Source organism: Crocuta crocuta, unplaced genomic scaffold (genome assembly GCF_008692635.1).
Source record: "Crocuta crocuta isolate KB4526 unplaced genomic scaffold, BGI_CrCroc_1.0 scaffold87, whole genome shotgun sequence".
In the NCBI taxonomy this organism is placed as follows: domain Eukaryota; kingdom Metazoa; phylum Chordata; class Mammalia; order Carnivora; family Hyaenidae; genus Crocuta; species Crocuta crocuta.
In genome coordinates, this window is record NW_027532166.1 from 213,273 (window position 1) to 234,284 (window position 21,012).

The 21,012-nt window shown below is 36.7% G+C and overlaps 1 protein-coding gene across 15 annotated transcripts in view; it reads left to right on the forward strand.

Moving 5' to 3' along the window:
- CFAP20DC (CFAP20 domain containing) overlaps positions 1-21,012 on the forward strand; it is a 237,212-nt gene that overhangs the window by 107,789 nt on the left and 108,411 nt on the right. For 13 of the 15 annotated variants that reach the window (XR_013338258.1, XM_077776734.1, XM_077776735.1 and 10 more), the window contains 2 exons: positions 3,622-3,778; positions 20,582-20,746. Coding sequence is in view for 14 of the 15 variants with exons in the window: in XM_077776734.1 (XP_077632860.1) it covers positions 3,622-3,778; positions 20,582-20,746 (322 nt within the window). In the remaining variant the exon portion in view is untranslated. The remainder of the gene's footprint in view (positions 1-3,621; positions 3,779-20,581; positions 20,747-21,012) is intronic. The other 2 variants (XM_077776741.1, XM_077776732.1) reach the window with 1 other exon arrangement.

Consider the following 21,012-nt stretch of genomic DNA (forward strand, 5'->3'; position numbering starts at 1 on the left):
CCAAAGAAGCTATTAAGAGGCGATTGCCTCTGTTCTTTTCTATATATTATATAATTGAATATATATATTCGTGTGTGTGTGTGTGTGTGTGTATATGTGTGTGTGGAATATTACTCAGCCATAAAAAAATAATGAAATCTTAACATTTACAACAAATTGGATGGGGCTAAAGAGTATAATACTGAACGAAATTAATTAAGTCAGTCAGATAAAGACAAATACCATATGATTTCACGCATATGTGAAATTTAAGANATATTACTCAGCCATAAAAAAATAATGAAATCTTAACATTTACAACAAATTGGATGGGGCTAAAGAGTATAATACTGAACGAAATTAATTAAGTCAGTCAGATAAAGACAAATACCATATGATTTCACGCATATGTGAAATTTAAGAAACAAATTTAAGAAAACAAGCAGAAGGGAAAAAAGGAGAGAGAGCAAACCAGGAAACAGACTCTTAACAACAGAGAACAAACTGATGGTTACCAGATGGGTAAAATAGGCGATGGGGATTAAAGAGGGCACTTGTGATGAGCACCGGGTGATGTATGGAAGTGTTGAATCACCAGATTGTACACCTGAAACTAATGTAACACTGTATGTTAACTAACTGGAATTAAAATAAAGCCTTAGAAAAATAAAATGAAAGATCGAAAGTATGTGTGTTGGCATGTATTTATGTGCATGTCTTCATACGTCATGCACATTATACATGCAGATTATTATTTGTTGAGTACTTTCCATCATGCACGAGTCCAGGCAGAAGAAATAAAAGCAGCTTGACTACGATGGATAAGAAAAGTGTGTTGTGGGTAAGGGCCTGGTTTCTTGGGCCTCAGAGTTTTTGAACACAGTGGACACCAATTCCCAAGCCAAGCTGATGGAGTCTGACAAGGTATACAGGTGCAGCCAGTTGGAGGGTTCATGTAAGTAGGGAATAAAGGGCAAGGCCCTGAGAAGAAATGACCATGTTCCCATGCCACCCCCACCAGGAAACTGATTCCTTGTTCAAAACCAAACTCAGATGTCACCTCCAAGCCTTTCCTTTCCTAGATATAGGAAAACTTGGATTCAAACACAATAAAGCAATCATTAACTCTAGAAATATCGAGAGGTTGCATGAAGAAAGGTAATCATAGAGCATCATTTGGCTTAGTTGTGTATAATAGTTACATAGTCACAATAAGGAAAACACAGAATATGGATTTTGAGGAAAAAGGGGAAAAAGGGGGGGAGACAGTTACCTAGGGAGGATAAAGTGGAGGAAGTAGGGTGTGTTAGTGAACTACAGGACTTATCTACCATAACAAGAAAACAGTAGATAATGCCTAAAATTGATAAATCAAAAGGTATTATTTAAAGGTACAGAGAGAAGAAACAGTTAAGAGCTGACAGTATGATTAGAAGAGTGGAGAAGTGACAATAACTACATTTTGTGTAAAATTTGGCATGTTTGGGCTTATATTTACATGTAACATCATGGCATTTAAAACAAATTTTAAGAAGCCCTTCATGGGGCACCCATGTGGCTCAGTCAGTCAAGTGTCAGATTTTGGCTCAGGTCATGATTTTGCAGTCTGTGAGTTTAAGCCCCATGTCAGGCTCTGCTGACAGCTCAGATCCTGGAGCCTGGTCTGGATTCTGCGTCTCCCTCTATCTCTGCCCGTTCCTCATTCATGCCCTCTCTCTCTCTCTCTGTCTCTCTCTCTCTCTGTCTCTCTGTCTCTCTCTCTCTCCCTCTCCTCTCAAAAATAAACATTAAAAAAATTTTTTTAAAGAAGGCTTTCCTGAACCTCCCCATCCTCTCACATTGAGCCCCCTCTGCGATAACAGTTCATACCAGATGCCTCATGGCTGCCTCCCTTCCCAGACTGGAAGGACTCTCTTATTCATTCCTTTATGTCAGAGTCGTGCCCAGTGTCTAACACCTGAGAAGTGCTTAGCACCTGTGAGGAAGAATGGATGAATACAGTACTGTTGGGAGAAACCACCTGAATGATTGCAATTGGGACATAATCTTAAGTCTTAAGAATAGGAATCACATAACAACAATAGTGATGCTCATATAATAATGTTAATAATTATTGGATAGCTGTAAACCCCAATAGACTCCATCCCCTATAACCTGGATTTTACTGAACTCTGATGTCGCATCTACCCCGTGGCATGCCTACTGGACTTGTCCCTTACCACCTGGCCCCTATACTAGCCCTCCACAAGACACTCCCCATTTCATGCTTAAGTGACTGACTGACTAGTCTTTCTGTGCCTCAGTCTCTGCTCTACCTCAGCCTTCCTCCCACTCCCATATATTCCTGAATCAGGGATACTCTAGAATTCCCAGTACTCCACTCTTATCACATTCTTCTTCAAGAACTGCAGTGACGTCTTACCCTTTGGAGTCCAATGTTCTCCTTCTTTCTGATCTTTCTGCTCCTCCGGAACTTGACATTTTGGCCCATCCCATGTTTCCTCCACATCTCCCCAGAGCTCACTACCCTGCAGGTCAGGTCAGTCTCATTACCACATCACAGTCAGCCCTCCTTCCCACCTCTTATTCCACCAGACTTCTTTTCACCCAAAAGACCAGAGCATCCCCATGGCCTGGGAATATAATTGTACTGTTGAGATACCTATACATAATCTTCCTGTATTTAATCAATAACTTACTGCAATCTGTCTTACTTTTCTACTGTGGAAAAAAAAACTCAGGTTTTTCTTCATACTAAAATCAACATTCCTAAATAGAATATGCCTTTAAAAATAACATTATTATTTCCTTTATAAATAAATATAACTTTCAATTTTGACAGATTAATAAGATGAACCTTATGTAAACTGATATTTTAAAAGTACAGACAACTTTAAATACTACCTTGCTTTTAATTTCAAAAATTCTTTTTTCTGTTGTTGTGCTGCAATCTTCAATGTCTTAATTTCTCACTAAATGATTATTTTCTCCTTTTCTTTAACTCAGATCATTTAGAGAATTCATTTGATGAAGTATTGAGGACTCTAATTGTTTAATGGGTAGAAATTAGTCCCTGCAAAGAGTACTTTAAAAACTGGCAAATACCAGGCATAATTACAAATTCTTTAGAAGAATCTATTTCTGTACAATAGGTTAATTGGTTATAAGTAGACAGCACCGGCCACAATTTAAACCCGGCTTCCAATTTCATCCATGATTTTTTTTAACAAATGTTAAGTGGCTAATTATGATCAAATTAGTCCCCTTGAAGGAACAATTGGCTACTTATCCCTGATTTTCAAGATTTAAGTGGTCTAACGCACCTGCAATTAGCTCCCTACCAGACCAGCATACTGCCTACGGATCCAGAGTTATTTCCCAAAGTTGTCAAAATCTTGCCTCATAATGAGAACTCTACAGTAAGATGACCAACTTATAGTTTAGATTGTGATGACTTCTTTGGAACAATCAAAGCAATTTTTAAGAAATTGAAGCCAAAATAGAAATTTGCTTAAGGGGGAAAATTGTTTTGGGGCAAGTTGATCCAGATAATTGTCTCAACTCTCTGGACTACCCACATATAGATGGCTTATTCACCTATGTGATTATTGAAAGTACTTACCCCTCTTTTCTTTATTTTAGTGGTGCAATCTTTGCATAGACTTGGTAGCATTTACCAGTGAAATATTCAAGGGAGCAGTTTTCCAGTCATTGGATGGAATTATTGTCTCAGCTAACTGTAAGCTACGGAAGATCTTCACTTTAAAATGCAAGCCTCAAGACACTGCTGATAAAGATGGTATGTTCAAATTGCTACCAAGGTTTTTAAAGTCTCCAGCGTGTTTTTAAAAATTAGACATACCTTTGGTTAGTATGAGTATCTTATTTTATTGTGGAATAAACACTTAACATGTTCCTTCACAAATTTTTAGGTATATAACATGTTATTGTTGACTGCAGGTACAGTGCTGTATATCAGATCTCTAGAGTTTATTCATATTGACCATAACCCATCGATCAGTAATTCCCCATTTCCCCCCTCCTCAACTGCTGGTAACCACCATTCCACTCTGATTCTATGAATTTAATTATTGTAGTTGCCTTATATACATAAAATCATATAGTATTTGTCTCTCTATAGTTGGCTTATTTCACTTAGTGATAAGACCTCATGGTTCATCCATGTTGTAGCATATGTCATTCTTTACTCTGAATCGTGTTTATTTTAACTATAGCTGAATGTCACAAAGATACCTTTTTCATTTTTGTGATTATTTTTCTTTTTTGTTTATGATAGCGGTTACCATGAAAGTCAATCAAGGTTCTTAGTTGCAAGCAATGGGATCCTTTCTAGGTAGTTGAAACAGAAAAAAAGAATTTATTTAAGGAAATTAGCCAGTTCATAGAATCTCAGTGATATCCAGAAAGTCAGGCTTAGATGCCACAGCCAAAAACAAATGCAGCTCCCACTACAGGACTCCTCCAAGGAAGATCCCCAATAGCTACTGCAACTGGATGAGGACTCTGTAAGTCACAACATAATGCTGGGCCCTAGTTCCAAAATTTCTGTCATTGCAGCTCTAGAGAACTGAGGTCTTCTTCCTCGCCACCCTCACCATAAGTAGACTTCTTCATGTTTCTCTTTACTAAACAAAGGCAGATGGCTATGTCAGACTTGTAGAGCCTAGGTCACATGCTGCAAGGGAGGCTAGCAAAAGCAAATGTCTGATTTCCAACTAAGGAGATAGGACTCATTGATATAGTAAAAGGGTATTCAAAAGATGTCAACATAAAAAAGCTCTGCCATTGTCCAATTATACTATCTCTTTATTCTGTGTATATTTCATTAGCTCATTTGGGAGAAATTACATTTATATGTTAATTTTCCAATAATCATGTTAAAATAGGAAAATGATTGAGTTATTCCTCATATTATTTGTAGAAAGATTGGAAATATACACATTGATTATTCATTATATGATTAATAAATATATTCTGCAGATAACTGAACTATCTAGAATTTATAAGATGGCACAAACTCTCCTAAGATAGCCTTAAACAACTGAAAGTATTGAGAGAATACTGATGCTTTCTCTTGATTTTTGTGTGGGATTATTTTTAACAAAATCAATTTTTCTAGGAGCCCAGGAAACAGAGCAGCACATAAGATGGCAAAGGTGATTTCTTAGAAGTTTGTATAAAGTAGACTTTAGACTTGTGCTCTGTCTGGATGAGTGGCTGAGAAATCCTTGTGTGGTTCACTCTGTGGAACAGGACACTGTGCCTATAAATTTCATTTGATAACAAAACACAGTAGTGCATTAACAGCTCCCAAAGAGATTACAAGGCAGGAAGTGCAGCCACTCATCTTATATGTCATTTAAAGTCTATACAAGAAAGCAAAAGACTTCATTTTTAAAAAAAAATAGCACCTAGCTAATAAGAAACCTCAAAATTTATAGAAATATATGTGCAGTCTACATCAGATCATAGGAGGTAAATCATAACCTGATATTTTTAAATAAATGTAATGAAAAGAGTAAATCAAAATTTGGCATATTAAATACATGTTTTTATCTCTGATCCTTCCTCAAACCCCACTAAAATTATGGGACTAAAAATGGTAATAAACCAACCAAGATGAAGAGTATCGAAAAGTAGCAAACAACAGACAAAGGGTGTTCATAAATTTTGTAAGACTGAGGAGCGACAACTGACTTAGAAGAGCAGAGGAAGCTGAAACTATTGGGTTTACAGAGAGAATTGCCAATGAGATTCATAATGTAGAAGCTCAGAGGGGCTCAAGAATTGGCAGCCCACTGCCAAAGGCAGAAATAAAAGTGTGTCTAAAAACAAGGAAATTGGCTAAAATTCCATATGGGCTGCTAACTGATCCCAAATTCCCTTTCTAACTCCAAATAACCAGACAATAGGATATTTATTCTTTGGAGAAACTGATCCAGAGAACTTATCAACTCAGGTACATTGGATACATGTTAGATAGACACCAGAACTAACAGGAAGAAGGAAATAAATAAAGTAGGAAACAGATACATGTTTTTCTCAGAGTTAAGAAAACATACTGCATCTATAAAATATGAATAATTTGTTCTTGTTATATTTTAATACATTTTACTGAAGTTTATTATCTTATAAGCATTTTATATAATTTACAAGTCATAAGTGTGCAGTTTTATGAATTACTACAAAGTGAACACATTTATAAAACCATCACCCAGATCAAGAAATAACAAACGTCTTAGAATCCCTGCTCATAATCCCCTCCCAATCATGACCCTCTGTCTTCTTCTGAGAAGTCACTCTCTCCTGACTTCTAACAATTTAAATTAATTTTACCTATTTTTAAAGTTTATTTAAGTAGAATCATATAGTATATATTCTTGCCATATATATAATCTTTAACAAAAGAGTTTGTGAGATCCATTTATTTTGGTAATTTAATTACTGTACATCGTATGACATTGTGTGAATGTACCACAGTTTATTTGTCCTTATTAGGCATTTTGAATAGTGCTGCTAGGATCATTCTACATTTCTCTTGGAGCTTCTAGATAGGCATTTCTTTAGATATTTGTCAAGGAGCTGAATGAACACATACTTTGGCATTCTTAATTTCAGTTATTTTTTTTATTCTATAATTAACATTAGATTCTTTTTTATAGTTTCCATTTCTCAGCTGAAATTCTCTATCTCACTATTGAATTTCTCAAATATATTAAGCAAATTTATTTTAAAAGGCATGGCTCACAGTTCCAATATCTGTCTCTCCTGTGGACCTGGTTTTTTATGTGTGTGTTTTTCTCTTGTTCTTGTATCCTGATATGTCTAGTAAGTTTTGAGTGTATACTAGACATTCTGACTTAGAAACTATCCAGCTATTTTGAGACTGTATTGTATTGACTTTCTTCAGAGATTTAGAATAAAAAAAATTTTTAAATAAGTCCAAAAGACTTAAAATAAGACAAAAATGTTAAGAATATTAGAAGTTAGTCCAAGAGGCCCATCAGCAGAATGATAGGATTCTAAATGAGAGACTAGAGGAAACAGGAAGGATGATATATAGAAAGATTTCCCAAAATTAAAGGCCAGCTGTTTTCAGATTGACATAGCTCATCAAAAACAGAAAAAGAAAAAAAGCAAGAAGAAAACACTCACCATTGTGTAATTTCAGGAGAGAAAAAGAGAAAAAAGTATTTAAGCTTCCAGAAATTTTTTTTAAAATTCAAGTTGCATACAAAGGAGTATGAATAAATATAGAAAAAGAAAGAATAAGAATAATGATGTCTGACCTCATACAACAATATTAGATGGTAGAAGACCTGGAAACTATACCTTCAGTATATAAGGAAAAATTACTTTCAACTTAGACTTTTACACCCATCCAGTCTAGCAATTAAATGATTTCAGAATAAAGGTGTTTACAGACATGCAGGGTCTCAGAAATTTATATTTATTTAAGTCCTTTATAAGAAAAGATCTGGAAGATATTCTCCACAAAATTTAAGGAGAAGATTGAGAAAAAGGAGTATGTGGGATCCAAGAAACAGAGGATTTCAGAGAAAAGCAAAGAGAATTTTCAGAATTATGGTTAAAGGAATTCAAAGGATGACACTTGTTCAGCACATCTTAGAAAACAGCCTAGATTTTAGCACAAAAATTGAGGCTTTCAAAAGGAAAGTCTTTAGGACAAGTATATATCTGATAGAATATGATGTGTTTGAACATGAAAAGTAAAGTTGGTTGTGAATTTGTAGTGCTAATAGGGAGTTTGGGAAGAATTAATGTGGGGTGTATAGAAAAATCTATGACAAAATAAAGCAGTGATCAACTCCAAGGGAAACACAAAGTTGTACAAGAAAAGAAATGTAATCGTAGCATATTACATGGCTCAAAAGTGTACAGCTTTTTTTAAAAAAAAATAGATTTTAGGGGCGCCTGGGTGGCTTAGTCGGTTAAGCGTCCGACTTTCGCTTAGGTCATGATCTCGCAGTTCGTGGGCTCGGGCCCCGCGTCGGGTTCTGTGCTGACTGCCAGCTCAGAGCCTGGAGCCTGTTTCAGAGTCTGTGACTCCCTCTCTCTCTGACCCTCCCCTGCTCACGCTGTCTCTCTCTCTCTCTCCTAGAAATAAATAAAACATTTAAAAAAATAGATTTTATTTTTTAGGGCAGTTTTAGGTTCACAACAAAATTGAATGGAAACTACAGAGAATTTCTATATCTTCCTTACCCCCACATATGCACAGTCTCCCCGACTATAACCACCCATACCAGAGTGGTACATTTGCCAAAATTAATGAACTTACATAGACACATTATTATCACCCAAAGTCTCCATAATTTACATTAGAATTCCCTCTTAGTATTGTATACTCACTCAGTGGGTTTTGACAGATGAATAACATGTATCTAACAATATAGTATCATACAGAATAGTTTCACTGCCCTTGTCTTCTGGGTTCCACCCATTCATCCCTCCCTCCCTATTAATTCCTGGCCACCATTGGTCTTTGTATTGTCTTCATAGTTTTGCCTTTGCCAGAATGTTACATAGTTGGAATCATGTAGCACGTGGCCGTTTTGGACTGATTTCTTTCACTTAGTAATATGCATTTTAAAAGCTCCTCCAGGGGTGCCTGGGTGGCTTAATCATTTGAGCATCTGACTTTGGCTCAGGTCATAATCTTGCAGTTTGTGGATTCAAGCCCATATCAAGCTCTCTGCTGTCATCACGGAGCCTGCTTCAGATCCCCTGTCTGCCTCTCTCTCTGGCCCTCCCCTCATCCTGCTCGTTCATTCTCTCTTTCTTAAAAATAAACATTTTTTTTAAAGTTCCTCCATGTCTTTTCATGGCTTGATAGTTCATATCTTTTTAATGCTGAATAATATTTTCTTGTCTGGATTACCCATTTATTTTTCCATTAACCTACTGAAGGACATCTTGGTTGCTTCCAAAATTTGGCAATTATTAATGGAGCTGCTATATTCTTGTGCAAGTTTTTGTATGAACATAAATTTTCAACTCATTTGGGTAAATACCAAGGAGTATAACTGCCAGATCATAGGGTAAGAATAAGGTTAGTTTTTAAAATTGTCAAACTGTCGTCCAAAGTGGCTATGCCATTTTATATTCCCACCAGCAATGAATGAGAGTAACGTTTGCCTTGCCTGCATTTGGTGTTGTCAACCTTTTAGATTTTTGCCTTAATAATAGTTGCATGTTGGCACAACTTTTATCCATAATCTTAATAATGTAACATACTAAATGTTATCCAAAAATTATGAAACATAATATTTGAAAGATGTGGGGAGGGAAAGCAGGTGGTATGGTGGTTTAACAGTGCTGAATCTTCTTTTTTTCCAAAATGGGAAGTCAGAGAGATATTCTCTAAAGCATAAGTGCAGAAATGTCAATAAGAGGCTGCTATTTATAAACAAAGAAATAAGTACCAGAAGATCTAGAGGCTGTTGCTGAAAGACTTGAAAATAGTTGCCTCTGCATTGCAAGGCTTGGGGGCGGGGGAGAGGGAGTGAGGCGGAAGAGCAGAAGTTAGGGAATGAGGTCTTTTTCTCATAATTTTGCAGTATCATTTGTATTTTTGGACAATATACATGTATTTTGTTTTATAATTGACTTTTAAAATGAATGGGTTATCTGTAAAAAATCCCAAGAACAAACATTGGTGTGATTTCTCTTAGTTTTTCAGAAGGGCTGGTAAAAAGCCTTGGGAATGTGGCATCTCAGATTGCGTCAAATGTTCCAAAGAGACTTGGGGAAGCGTGCTGTGGTTTGGGGTGCTGTGGAACATAAACCCGTATTCCTCACGTAGCTGCCAGGACTTAACCTTGTACAAGTGCTCACCCTGTCACAATGCTTCTGGTTCTGCATCAGTAAAGTGAGGATAATGATTGTTCCTTGGTTAAGTAAAATACTGTTCCATTCCCACTGAAAGCATAAAGTGTATAAACCAAATACATCTTGAAGAAGTTAAATTGGTATTGTAGAGGCTAAAGATACAGATTAATGGTCCCACAGTCCATTGTCGTGGCCATGTACCAACTTTGTGCTTCTTGTGAGTTCTGAACATCTCTGAGCATTGTTTCCTCATCAGTTACTATGAGGTGGTTGTGAAGATCCAATAAAATATAAAACTATATGTGACAAAATAAAAACTATAATTCACTGTATAGATGCTGAACATTTATCTGCCTCCTATGTATAATCAGGCACTGGGATGGTACAGTCTCTGCTTCGAGGAGCTTGGGATCACTCAGGGAAATTTACATGCACATGTAGATTGTATACCTAGGAGAACTTAACTATTGAGCTTAAAATGCAGTGGAAGGAGAGTCTACAGCACTTACCTCATATCTGAAAGAGCCACCTGGAGAGGCACTTTGGTTTCACAGACCTACCAAGTTAAGAAGAACTTAACTAACATAAGGTTGCCAACTTTTGAAATTGCCAAATCAGAACATTAAACAAACAAGGAATACTACAACTATTCTGATCATTTCATTAGTTGAAAAGACATTTAAACATACACACACACATACACACACACACACACATTAGGATGGTGTTAATTTCAGAATAAAAGCTGACATTTTCACCACAGACCAATGAAAATGACATCATCAGTCAGTCTCTATCCATAGAGCAGTGTTTGGTCTGTACTCACCTAGAGAAATAAATTTCTAAATATATCCTAAGGGAAAAATAATAATTTCCCAATTAATGAAAATGGATGGTGAAAGCATTTCCAAAAGAGGAAAGAGTGTATATGCATAAAGGCAAGGTATCATGAATAATTCTGATGCGTTCAAGGAACAGGGACTTCAGTATGGTACACGGCAGGGTAGGAGGTATGATTTAATATAATATTCTATTACTAGGCTGCATGTTTTGTGTGACAAAAGAGGTAGAGCCAGTTTCTAGTCCTCGAAGTTCACTGTGTAATTTTAGACACTAGAAATGTAAACATTACAAGAGTTCTTAGGAAGACATTTGATAAAAGAAGAGAAAGAATAACAGTATGGGGCAAAATGAGTGTCCCTGGTCATGGAGGTTGGCAGCAGTAGTGATAGCAGTGACGTGACGATGATGGTGCTAATCGGAGCAGTAGGTGTTCTAAACACTTTATATATGAGCTTAACTTAATACTCATAACAACTCTGTGAAGCACCTGTTACTATTATCCCCATTTTATAGATAGGGAAACTTAGGCACAGAGAAGTCAGATAATGTGCCCAGTGTCACACAACTGTTAAATAGTAAAGGCAGGTTTTGAAGCCTGTCATTAGGACTCGAGTGTAGACTCCTAATTACTACAGTGTACTGGCCTTCTTGGGAGGATGGAAGGGAGGGGAAATTTTAAAAAGTGGAGGGGGGGCGGTGCCTGGGTGGCTCAGTCAATTGAGCATCTTGATCTCATCTCAGGTTGTGATCTCGGGGTCACGAGTTCAAGCCCCACATTGGGCTCCACACTGGGCATGGAGCCTCTTTAAAAAAAAAAAAAAAACTTTACCAAAAAGGGCAAGGCATGTCATGGAATAAGAATGTCAGGATTTGGTGACTGGCTATGTTAAGGGTGTCTGTATTTGGTTAAGTTATGGATGTCCCTATGTCTTTCATACTGAAGGCAGTGAGAGGGTTGATTTTTTTCCTGCAAAGACAAATCTGTTAGTCATAGTATTGAGACTTTTATCTTAGGAAATTCTTTTTCCTGTTTCTTACATTCCATTCTGAGATTTGATTTAAAGATATTGTATTAGTTGCTTACTTAAGCTCAGTACCCTGTTGTCCTTGGCTTATTTAAACTGCTACATTTCACTCTAAAACCTCTTAAACTCACCCAAGCTAGGAAATGTTGCCTGATTCCATTGCTGTTCTCTGTTTACACAGTGTGATATATTAGAAAGTGAATTACTTGAACCCTGAAACAAGAAATTAAACAGTTTTTTACTTCCCCAGAGGAATAGCTTATGCTGGACGAGTAGTAAAGCATGCTGATTCAAATGAATTTATGACTTTACAGTCCCCGAGAGGACATGGATTGGCAATTTTAGGCATTTGCATGACTGAATTATTGATTAGCTTATATCATTCTGCATTTAAAAAAACAGAATATATGTACATATAGATAAGAGAAAAACAAGAGGAGAGAAAAGAGAAGAGAGGAAAGAGCAAGTGATTATCCACTAGGCATGGACTTAGACTCTGCCATTGATGGTTTTACAGGTCTTCTGACACCCAGTTCAGTGCTCTTTCTAAAATATCACTACAGTGGAGTGTCTGGGTGACTCAGTTGGTTTAACCTCTGACTCTTGATATTGGCCCAAGTGATGATCTCACCGTTTGTGAGATCAACCCCTGCATGGGGCTCTGCACTGACAGTGTGAAGCCTGCTTGTGATTCTCTCTCCCTTCTCTCTCTGCCCCTTCCCCACTTGCACATCCTCGCTCTCAAAATAAATAAATAAACTTAAAAAATAAAGTAAAATGTCAGCACTTGGTCATGTGTTCTGTGTTGAGAATGCAAAAAGAGAATAATTTAAAGTATGATTTCAGACTGAGAGCCCCTTGAGGGCGTAGGTTAAGTCTCCATATTTATCTTTAGTACATGGCCTGGTGCTGGTAATCTGTCATACATGTTTGATGAATTAATGAAGTAGAGATTGGCTAATTGTTTGTTCGGTTGTTCATTCAGTCGCTGTCTCTATTCAATAAACCTTTATTGAATGTCAAGCAATGTGAAGAAAATTATCCCTTCAAAGGCCAGACAAAATCTAGAAATACTGACATCTTGCCATAATGGACTCATTTGAGCAGGGAAAGGCCTTGGAGATCATCTAATCCAATGTCTAATTATACAGAGGAGGAAAATAAGGCCCATGGAAATGAGGCATCTTGTGCTGAGGTCAGGAAGATGGAACTCTAGGCCAAGCCTCTCACTGTTCCTTCCTCAACAGTATACACGTTTACCTTCCTCAGCAACTGAAATGGTTTAGTGTTTTTAATAACTAACACTGTTGAGAGTTTCTCTGCCTCTCTATCTCCAGGTCAGGTGAGTACACATCCTATTCAGATCTCATAAGTTTAAGGCTGCATGCCCACTCCTTCCTGCAGTGGAGCTGAACTCAGTATTGCCCTTGCCTAGTAAACCACCCCAGGGCAAGAAAAGGAGTAAGATCTCAGCATAGCAGGGGTGCCTAGCCAACAGTAGATCCCACAAAAATAAGTTATGAATATCAATATATCAAGATACAGAACTATTCTGATTAAAATATCAATTGTTGGGACACCTGGGTGACTCAGTGAGTTGAGCCCCCAACTCTTGATTTCAGCTCAGGTCATGATCCCAGAGCTGTGGGATCAAGCCCCGCATCGGCCTCTATGCCAGGTGTGGAGCCTGCTTGAGATTCTCTCCCTCTGTCCCTCTCCCCTGCTCATATGCTTTCTCTCTCTCTCTCTCTCTGTCTCTCTCTCTCAAAAAAAAGAACGGTTAAGGGTGCCTGGGTGGCTCAATTGATTAACCTTCCAACTCTTGATTTCAACTCAAGTCATGATCTGACAGTTCATGAGATCAAGCCCCACATCAGGGTCTGCACTCACAACGTGGAGCATGCTTAGGATTCTCTCTCTCCCTCTCTCTCTGCCCCTCCCCCACTCATGTGTGCACATGCCCCCCCCACACAAAGTAAATAAACAAATATTTTTCAAAATAGCAATTGTGTAAGTATTTTATATATTATTTCTAATAGGACTTCATATCTCAAAAACTCTAAGGAAAACAATTTCATTAAATAGATTCATCCCAAATAATTAAATACCTTAGGAATAAATTTAACTAAGGAGAGGAAAGACTTGTTCACTGAAAACTATAAAACATTCCTAAAGGAAGTTAGAGAATACCTAAATAAATGGAAAATTAGAGAATACCTAAATAAACCTAAATATTATATTTATGGATTGGAAGACAATATTGTTAAGATGCTAGTATTACCCAAAGAGATCTAGAGGTTAAATGCAATCTCTCAAGATTTCAATGACCTCTTTGCAGATGAACAAGTCAATCCTCAGATTCATATGGAATTGCAAGGGGACCCAAATAGCCAAAAACAATGTTGAAAAAGAACAACAAATTTGAAGGATTCACACTTCCCAATTTCAAAACTTATCTCAAGTGTTGCAGTAATCAAAACAGTTTGGTACGGTTAGAATGGACATAGAGCCCAATGGGATAGAATTGAGTCCAGAAATGAACCCATACATCTGTTTTTTTGATGAGTGCCAACAACATTCAATTAGGGGAGAAGAGACTTTTCAACGAATGGTTCTGGGACAATTAGATAACCACATGCAAAAGAATGAGGATAGACCACCCCCCTGCCCCCGCACCTCACACCATGTATAAAAATTAACTCAAATGGATCAGTGACCTAAATTTAAGAGCTAAATAAAACTCTTAGAAAAAAATAGAGCTTAGTCTTTATGACCTTAGATTTGACAATGGATTCCTAGATATGACTGACCCCAAAGCGCACAACAACAAAATTTTTAGAAAAGATAAATTGGACATTAAAACTTTAAAATGTTTGAGAATCAAAGGACATTATTAAGGAATTGAAAAAACAACCTAAAAATGGGAGAAAATAGCAAATCATGTATCTGACAGGACTCTTGCAATAGTAGAGACACACAATCAATTAACAAATGGTCAAAGGACTTAGCTACTGTAGGTATTTCTCCAAGGAAGATATGTAAATAGTTGACAAACATGAAAAACTGCTTAACATCTTTAGTCATTAGGGAAATGTAAAACAAAACCACAATGAGATACCACTTCACACTCACTAGGATGGCTATAATTTTTATTTAATGGAAAACAGCTGTTGGCAAGGATATGGAGAAATTGGAATCCTTACACATTGTTAATGGGAACACAAAATAGTTCACCTACTGTGGAAGACAGTTTGGCAGTTCCTAAAAATGTTAAACACAGAATTCCCTGCAGTGCCACTCCTAGGTATATACCCAAAAGAATGGAAAACAGATACATGTACATGCATATTCACTGCACTGTCATTCACGATAACCAAAATGTGGAAACAGCCCAAATGTTCATCAGCAGATGAATGGATAAACAAAACATGGCTATGTATTATACACGCAGACAAAAAGTCACATGCTATATGATTCTGCTTCTATGAAACGTCCAGAATAGATAAATCCATATAGAATGCAGATTTGTGGTTGCCAGGGATGAGAGTTGGAGGGAATGGAGAGGGAGAGAAACCGGCTAATGGGTAAGCAATTTTACTTTAGAATGATGGAAATGTGTTTTGGGAACTATATAAAGGTGGAGGTTGCACAACGTTGTAAATGTAATGTGTGCCAATAAACTGTTCACTTTAAAATGCTTAATTTTATATTAATGTGTATTTCCCATCAATAAAATATTTTTTAAAAACCTAAGGGCATGATTCATTTAAGATAGCCAAGTGTCTGGTGTAGTTAAGGCTTATTTACCCCTGTGAATATCAAGACCTTTTATTATTAAAAACACATGCTAAGACATGGTGGTTTTGTGTCCATTATAATGAAATAATTGACATAACTCTTTGTTATTAAGAATGACCACTTATATACGTACCAGACACTGTTTTTAGGCCCTCATATACATTAATTTTTTTAATCATCACAATAACCCTATAAGTTTAGCGTTATTTTTTAAATCCATGTTTTACAGATAAGGAGACCAGGGCACAGCAAGGTAAATTAGCATGCCAAAACCAGACAGCTAATAAGTGATAGAACTAGAATGTGAACCAAGGATGCCTTGATTCAGAGCTGTGCTTTTAACCACTATATTATACTGTTTCTTAATCTCTTTCTGCATTATACAGTGAGCTCCATAAAGGCAGAGATTCAAACCTATGTCAGGCCCAGAGAAAAATCTGACACTTACATGGCAAATGAGTAAATGAACAAACAAAAATTAAAGACTTTGTAGCAGTATTGTTAAAGACTAAATGTTTGTGTCCCCCTAAAATTCATACGTTGACACCTAATCCCCAATGTGATGGTGTCTGGAGATGGGGGCCTTTGGGAGTATTTAGGTCATGAGAGTAGAGCCCTCATGAATAGGATTAGTGCCCTTATAAAAGAGACCCAGAGAGCTCCCTCACCTCTACCGCCATGTCAGGTATGAGTAGGAAGACAACAATCTCTGAACCAGGAATAGGAACAGGGCCCAAATCAGACACCAAGTCTGTTAGTACCTTGATCTTGGACTTCCAAGCCTCCAGAATTGTGAGAAATAAATTTTTGCTGTTTCTAAGTCACCCGGTCTATGGTGTTCTGTTATATAGCAGCCCAAACAAACTTAAGACACATATATTTTGGCAGTTAGACTTTTGTGGTTTTTACTTGGCTCTCACTGGTGTTTCAGAGAGGTGAGATTATGTATTTAATCACTGTACTAGGTGCTACAGGCTGTTCCAGATAAATAAGATGAATATGGTTGAGTCTCAGACCACTGAACTATTAAAAAATTCTTTATTTAAATTATATGAATTAGGAGAACTCAGGAACTGATGCATCTATAAACTTAACTACTTTAGGGGCACCTGGGTGGCTCAGTCGGTTAAGCATCTGACTCTTGATTTCAGCTCAGGTCATGAGCCTACAGTTGGTGGGATCAAGCCCTGCATCAGGGTCTGCACTGACAGCCTGGATCTTGCTTTGGATTCTTTCTCCCTCTCTCTCTGCTCCTCCCCCCCCCCCGTAAATAAACATTAAAAAATTAAATAAACGTCACTATTTTATAAGGCATTCCCTTGCCAATAAAATGGGGGTGATGATTTTTAATGCATAAAGTGCTTTATATATGTATTAAAATTGATGACTAATTTTTAAAGCTAGCTAAGGTCCTCAATAAAGGTATTCAGCGCCTACAGAATGATTCATTTTATGATGGCATTGTGGCCAAAGAAAGCCGAACAGGGTTACAGAGTCACTCAAACATTCTGACTCATACTGGGAGCAAAGATAGCAAAAAATCCCACCATCCGGTTGTGTTTCAGTGCTGCATGAGAAGATCTGTCAGTTTTCTTATAGCCTTCTCCTTCATGCACCATTTTGCCATTTTGAGCTGACCCCTCCAGCCAACATTATGTTCTTTCAGATTTGTTAGCAAAAGTACTATAAAATTTGACTATGTCATTGTCCAACATTAATCAAGCAGTCTGCGTGTTTCCATACACAGCCTGTTACAGAAGACGCAGCTTGTTTGTAAGAACAATGCAGGTAGTCCCTGGTCCCTTAGTGTCTCATTACTAGCATGATTTGTTATTTGCCATCTGGAGAGGAAGATAGGGTATCCAAAGAATATGTGCATGGCGTACTTCTTAGGATATAGCTGAGCAAAGAACAACCAAAGATGAAAAATGGAGGACTTGGCAGCTGCTTGTAATCTAGGTCAGCTGTTTTAAGGGGCTTTCATCCATGACCATGACCATTTACTGAGCATCCCCTTTGAGCTAGATGTTGTGCTAATTACATCATCGTATTCTCTCACTGTTCTCTCTCCCATACTAAGAATCCTTTGGTAGAATTGTCTTTCTTTCAGTTCCTAGAATGCGCTAGAGTCCTTCTGCCTTCTGAGTCTTCAAATGCTGTGTTCCCTCCACCTGAATGATCACTCCATCTACTTCATCTGCACGTTCTGTTTATCTTATATGACTCAGCTTAAATGGCTCTTTATCAGAAAAGACTTTTCTCTGACTCCCATTACCTCTTTCAACATCTTAAACTTTTCTTTCAGAGCATTTAACAAAATATAATTAATTATTTATAATTTGTTTCATATTCTCTACTAGGTATGAGTTTCCAAGAAGACCAGGGACAGAGTCACTCTGACTAGATTCCCAGCCACTATAGATAAGCACCTGACACATAGTAGAAGCTCAATAAGTATTTGCTGAATGATGAAATGAGTAAATCAATAAATGAAGGCAGGCCATGCCCTCTGTGTACTCACAGTTTAGCAGTATTTAGTTTTTATGTAGGATCAATGCTGTTTTTAGATTTCTTATTTTTTTAATTAAGCCATGAATGCTAAAAAATAAAATAAAGTGACCTAGTAATTGGACATGAGGAAGGGCTATTTATTGGTGAGACGGGTGGTGGGGAGCCGAGTTAACTTCCCCTCTGGTCTATCAGAACATCCAACTACCAGGTTGTGAAGCTCTTTCATAGTTTGGTCTCACAAAAATGAGACTAAAGGTCCTATCCATGTATTCCTCCACAAAGTGGGAGAGTTAGTAGTTGCTAAATGGGCTTAGTAATTAGTCTTCATTTTAAAGTAATAAACCAATAGTTTTTCTTTGATTTCTCCTTTTATTTCAGGTTTTATATTGCCCACAGTTTCCTCAATGAACAGTCTAATAAGTAGTGAGACAGTTGTGGGTGCAAAGGGAGAGTAGATCCATAGAAAGGAAAGATGACACAGCCTTTTACTGTAAAATCTGATTTGCATGTCAACCACATTCCTGTAAAATTCAGATTGGAGTTTTGTAACAGTCTCTGCCTTGGATTTTTGATCCCTAGGCGTTAGCTGGTTTTTTCTCATTAGTTAGAAACTCAGATTTTGTTTTGGATACATTTCAAACTTTGTGTGGCATTGTACCCTGTACCATCCACACAATCCCTAAAAGCTGAAGTTTCTATGACTTGTCTTTATGTGATTGACAGTGCAGCATTTTATTTCAGGGCCTTTTAACCTTCTCTGCTTCTTTTAATATAAAATCTTAGTTTATCAATATTGGCATTGATGTGGAAACTATCTTTTTCTACCTCAGAGGAGTTTGAATTGATATGTCAGATATGTATCTGGAGTTCGTTTACTTATTTTTCCAAATGTTTTCTATCTCGAGAGTTTATTTACTCAACTACTTTATATTGATTTTCTAAATGTCGATGACAAATAAGAAATGGACCAACAAAGAACACCTGAAAACTAAGATTTGTAAATCTACTGCATTTTTAATGACTGGAACATTAGGACACTTAGAAACCAATACATTGTTGATGAGTATTTAAGTTTTTAGTTAAATGATTCATTTCCTTTTAAAGATTAGAACATTGGGATCTAATTAGGAGACTGCCATGGCTCGGGTGCACATAAACCTAACATCATTTGCCTTTATAAACGTGATTAGAGTTTATACTTACATAGGATGTTTTTCAAGGGATGATTGGTTGAATTTTCCTTACTACTCACATTCACATATACACGCACAAATTTTTTCCACTGGATTCTAAAATTAGAAATTTTACTTATAAAAACTAAACACCTATCGACATTTTCATGCAGAAGAAAATAAAACCTACACTTAAGCTAAACCATCAAAAGTTACTTTACACTTTGGTATATTTCATTTTAGCCTTTTTGCCGTTCACACATTTTATTTATTGATTTTCTACAGTAAGTTAGAGTTTTATATGTATTATTTTCATTTAACTTCCTATCACAAGTCTTTCCCCTATCATTAAGCTATCTTCACAAATAGGATTTCTTGTGGTTCTTTACTGGTAATACAGGTGTTTATTTTTCAGAAATTATAAACACCTATTTACATAGATCTTCATCTGAGTTTCTGATGTTCTTTTAGAACATCTTTAGAAAAGATTTGTAAAGTGAAATTACTGAGAAAAATGGCATGTACTTTTTTAAGGCCTCTTATACATAAAGTAAGATTGCTTTTTGGAGCTAATACCAGTTTAATTCCTGCTTGCTACCATATGACAAAGCTTAATATCTCTGCCATAAAAGAGGTCGTACATACAAATAAATAAGACAATAGTATTCTCATACCTAAATGGGATAAGAACATGAACAGAAGATTTACTAAGCTGAAAATTTGCATATCCACATAAGTATGTATAATATCAAATCTCATTAGAAATACAGATTACAGTAATAAAAATATTTTAATTTAATAAACTGTTCTTTCTTTGAAAATATTCAAAGGTAAGATGTTAACATTTGGGGAAGCTGGATAAAGGGTATTAGGAATTCTGTACTATTTTTGTAACTTTTCTGTAGAGCTAAAATTATTTCAATATAAAAAAGGTAAAAAATGACTTTATTCATATAGAGGCTCTAGATGCTTATTCAATTACATCATTGCATGTACTGATCTTGTATAAATGAGCCAGGGTACTCCCAGAAATCTGATTCAGAGCACCCCTAACTAGATCTTTTCTTGAGTCACATTTCTAGTATTGAAATGTAAGTGTAAAATATATCCAGTGATGGCTCTCATTTATTGAACAAGTCTCTGAGCCAGCTGTTTACGTTATACACCGTATCTCACTTAATGTTTTATAGAGTCCTAGAAAGTAAGCAGTGCAATTACAGCACTCATTTACAAATGAGAAAGCCAAGGCTGTAAGGTCATGTAACTCGTTCAGAGTTACACTCTAAAAATGTTTCACTTTAATTGGTTTCATTTGTAAGGTATGTCCGTTTGGCAAAAATGACTTACATTTGGGAAACGAATGTTTGCCTTTGTTTTCAGCTGGATGTGGGGTTCCCTTTCCAACAGATGAACCTACAGACATCATTCCACGAAGCTGCCAGCTGACGACAGATGTTCCACAAGTCACACAGCTGCTAAACATGACTAAGCTCCGCCAAACTGAAATAAAATTTGCAGGTCATCCCCTGAAATCAGCAGAATCAGGTATGCACTCAGGCACTTATAAAAAAAAATAAGCATTTTTATTTATAAGACCAAAAAATAAAAGGAAAAAACAGCATGGCAATGATGCTTTATCGCTTGAACTTAAATATTAAATCACTCCAACATCGACCCATGTCTGTGATAAATCATTGTAAATTTCTCTTTAGCAACTAAAATACTTTCTCAGATTTTACATACCAAATTGCTTACTCCTCTCCTTTCCCTGCAAGCTTCCAAGCCCAGCCAATTATCCCTCCTAAACTGTC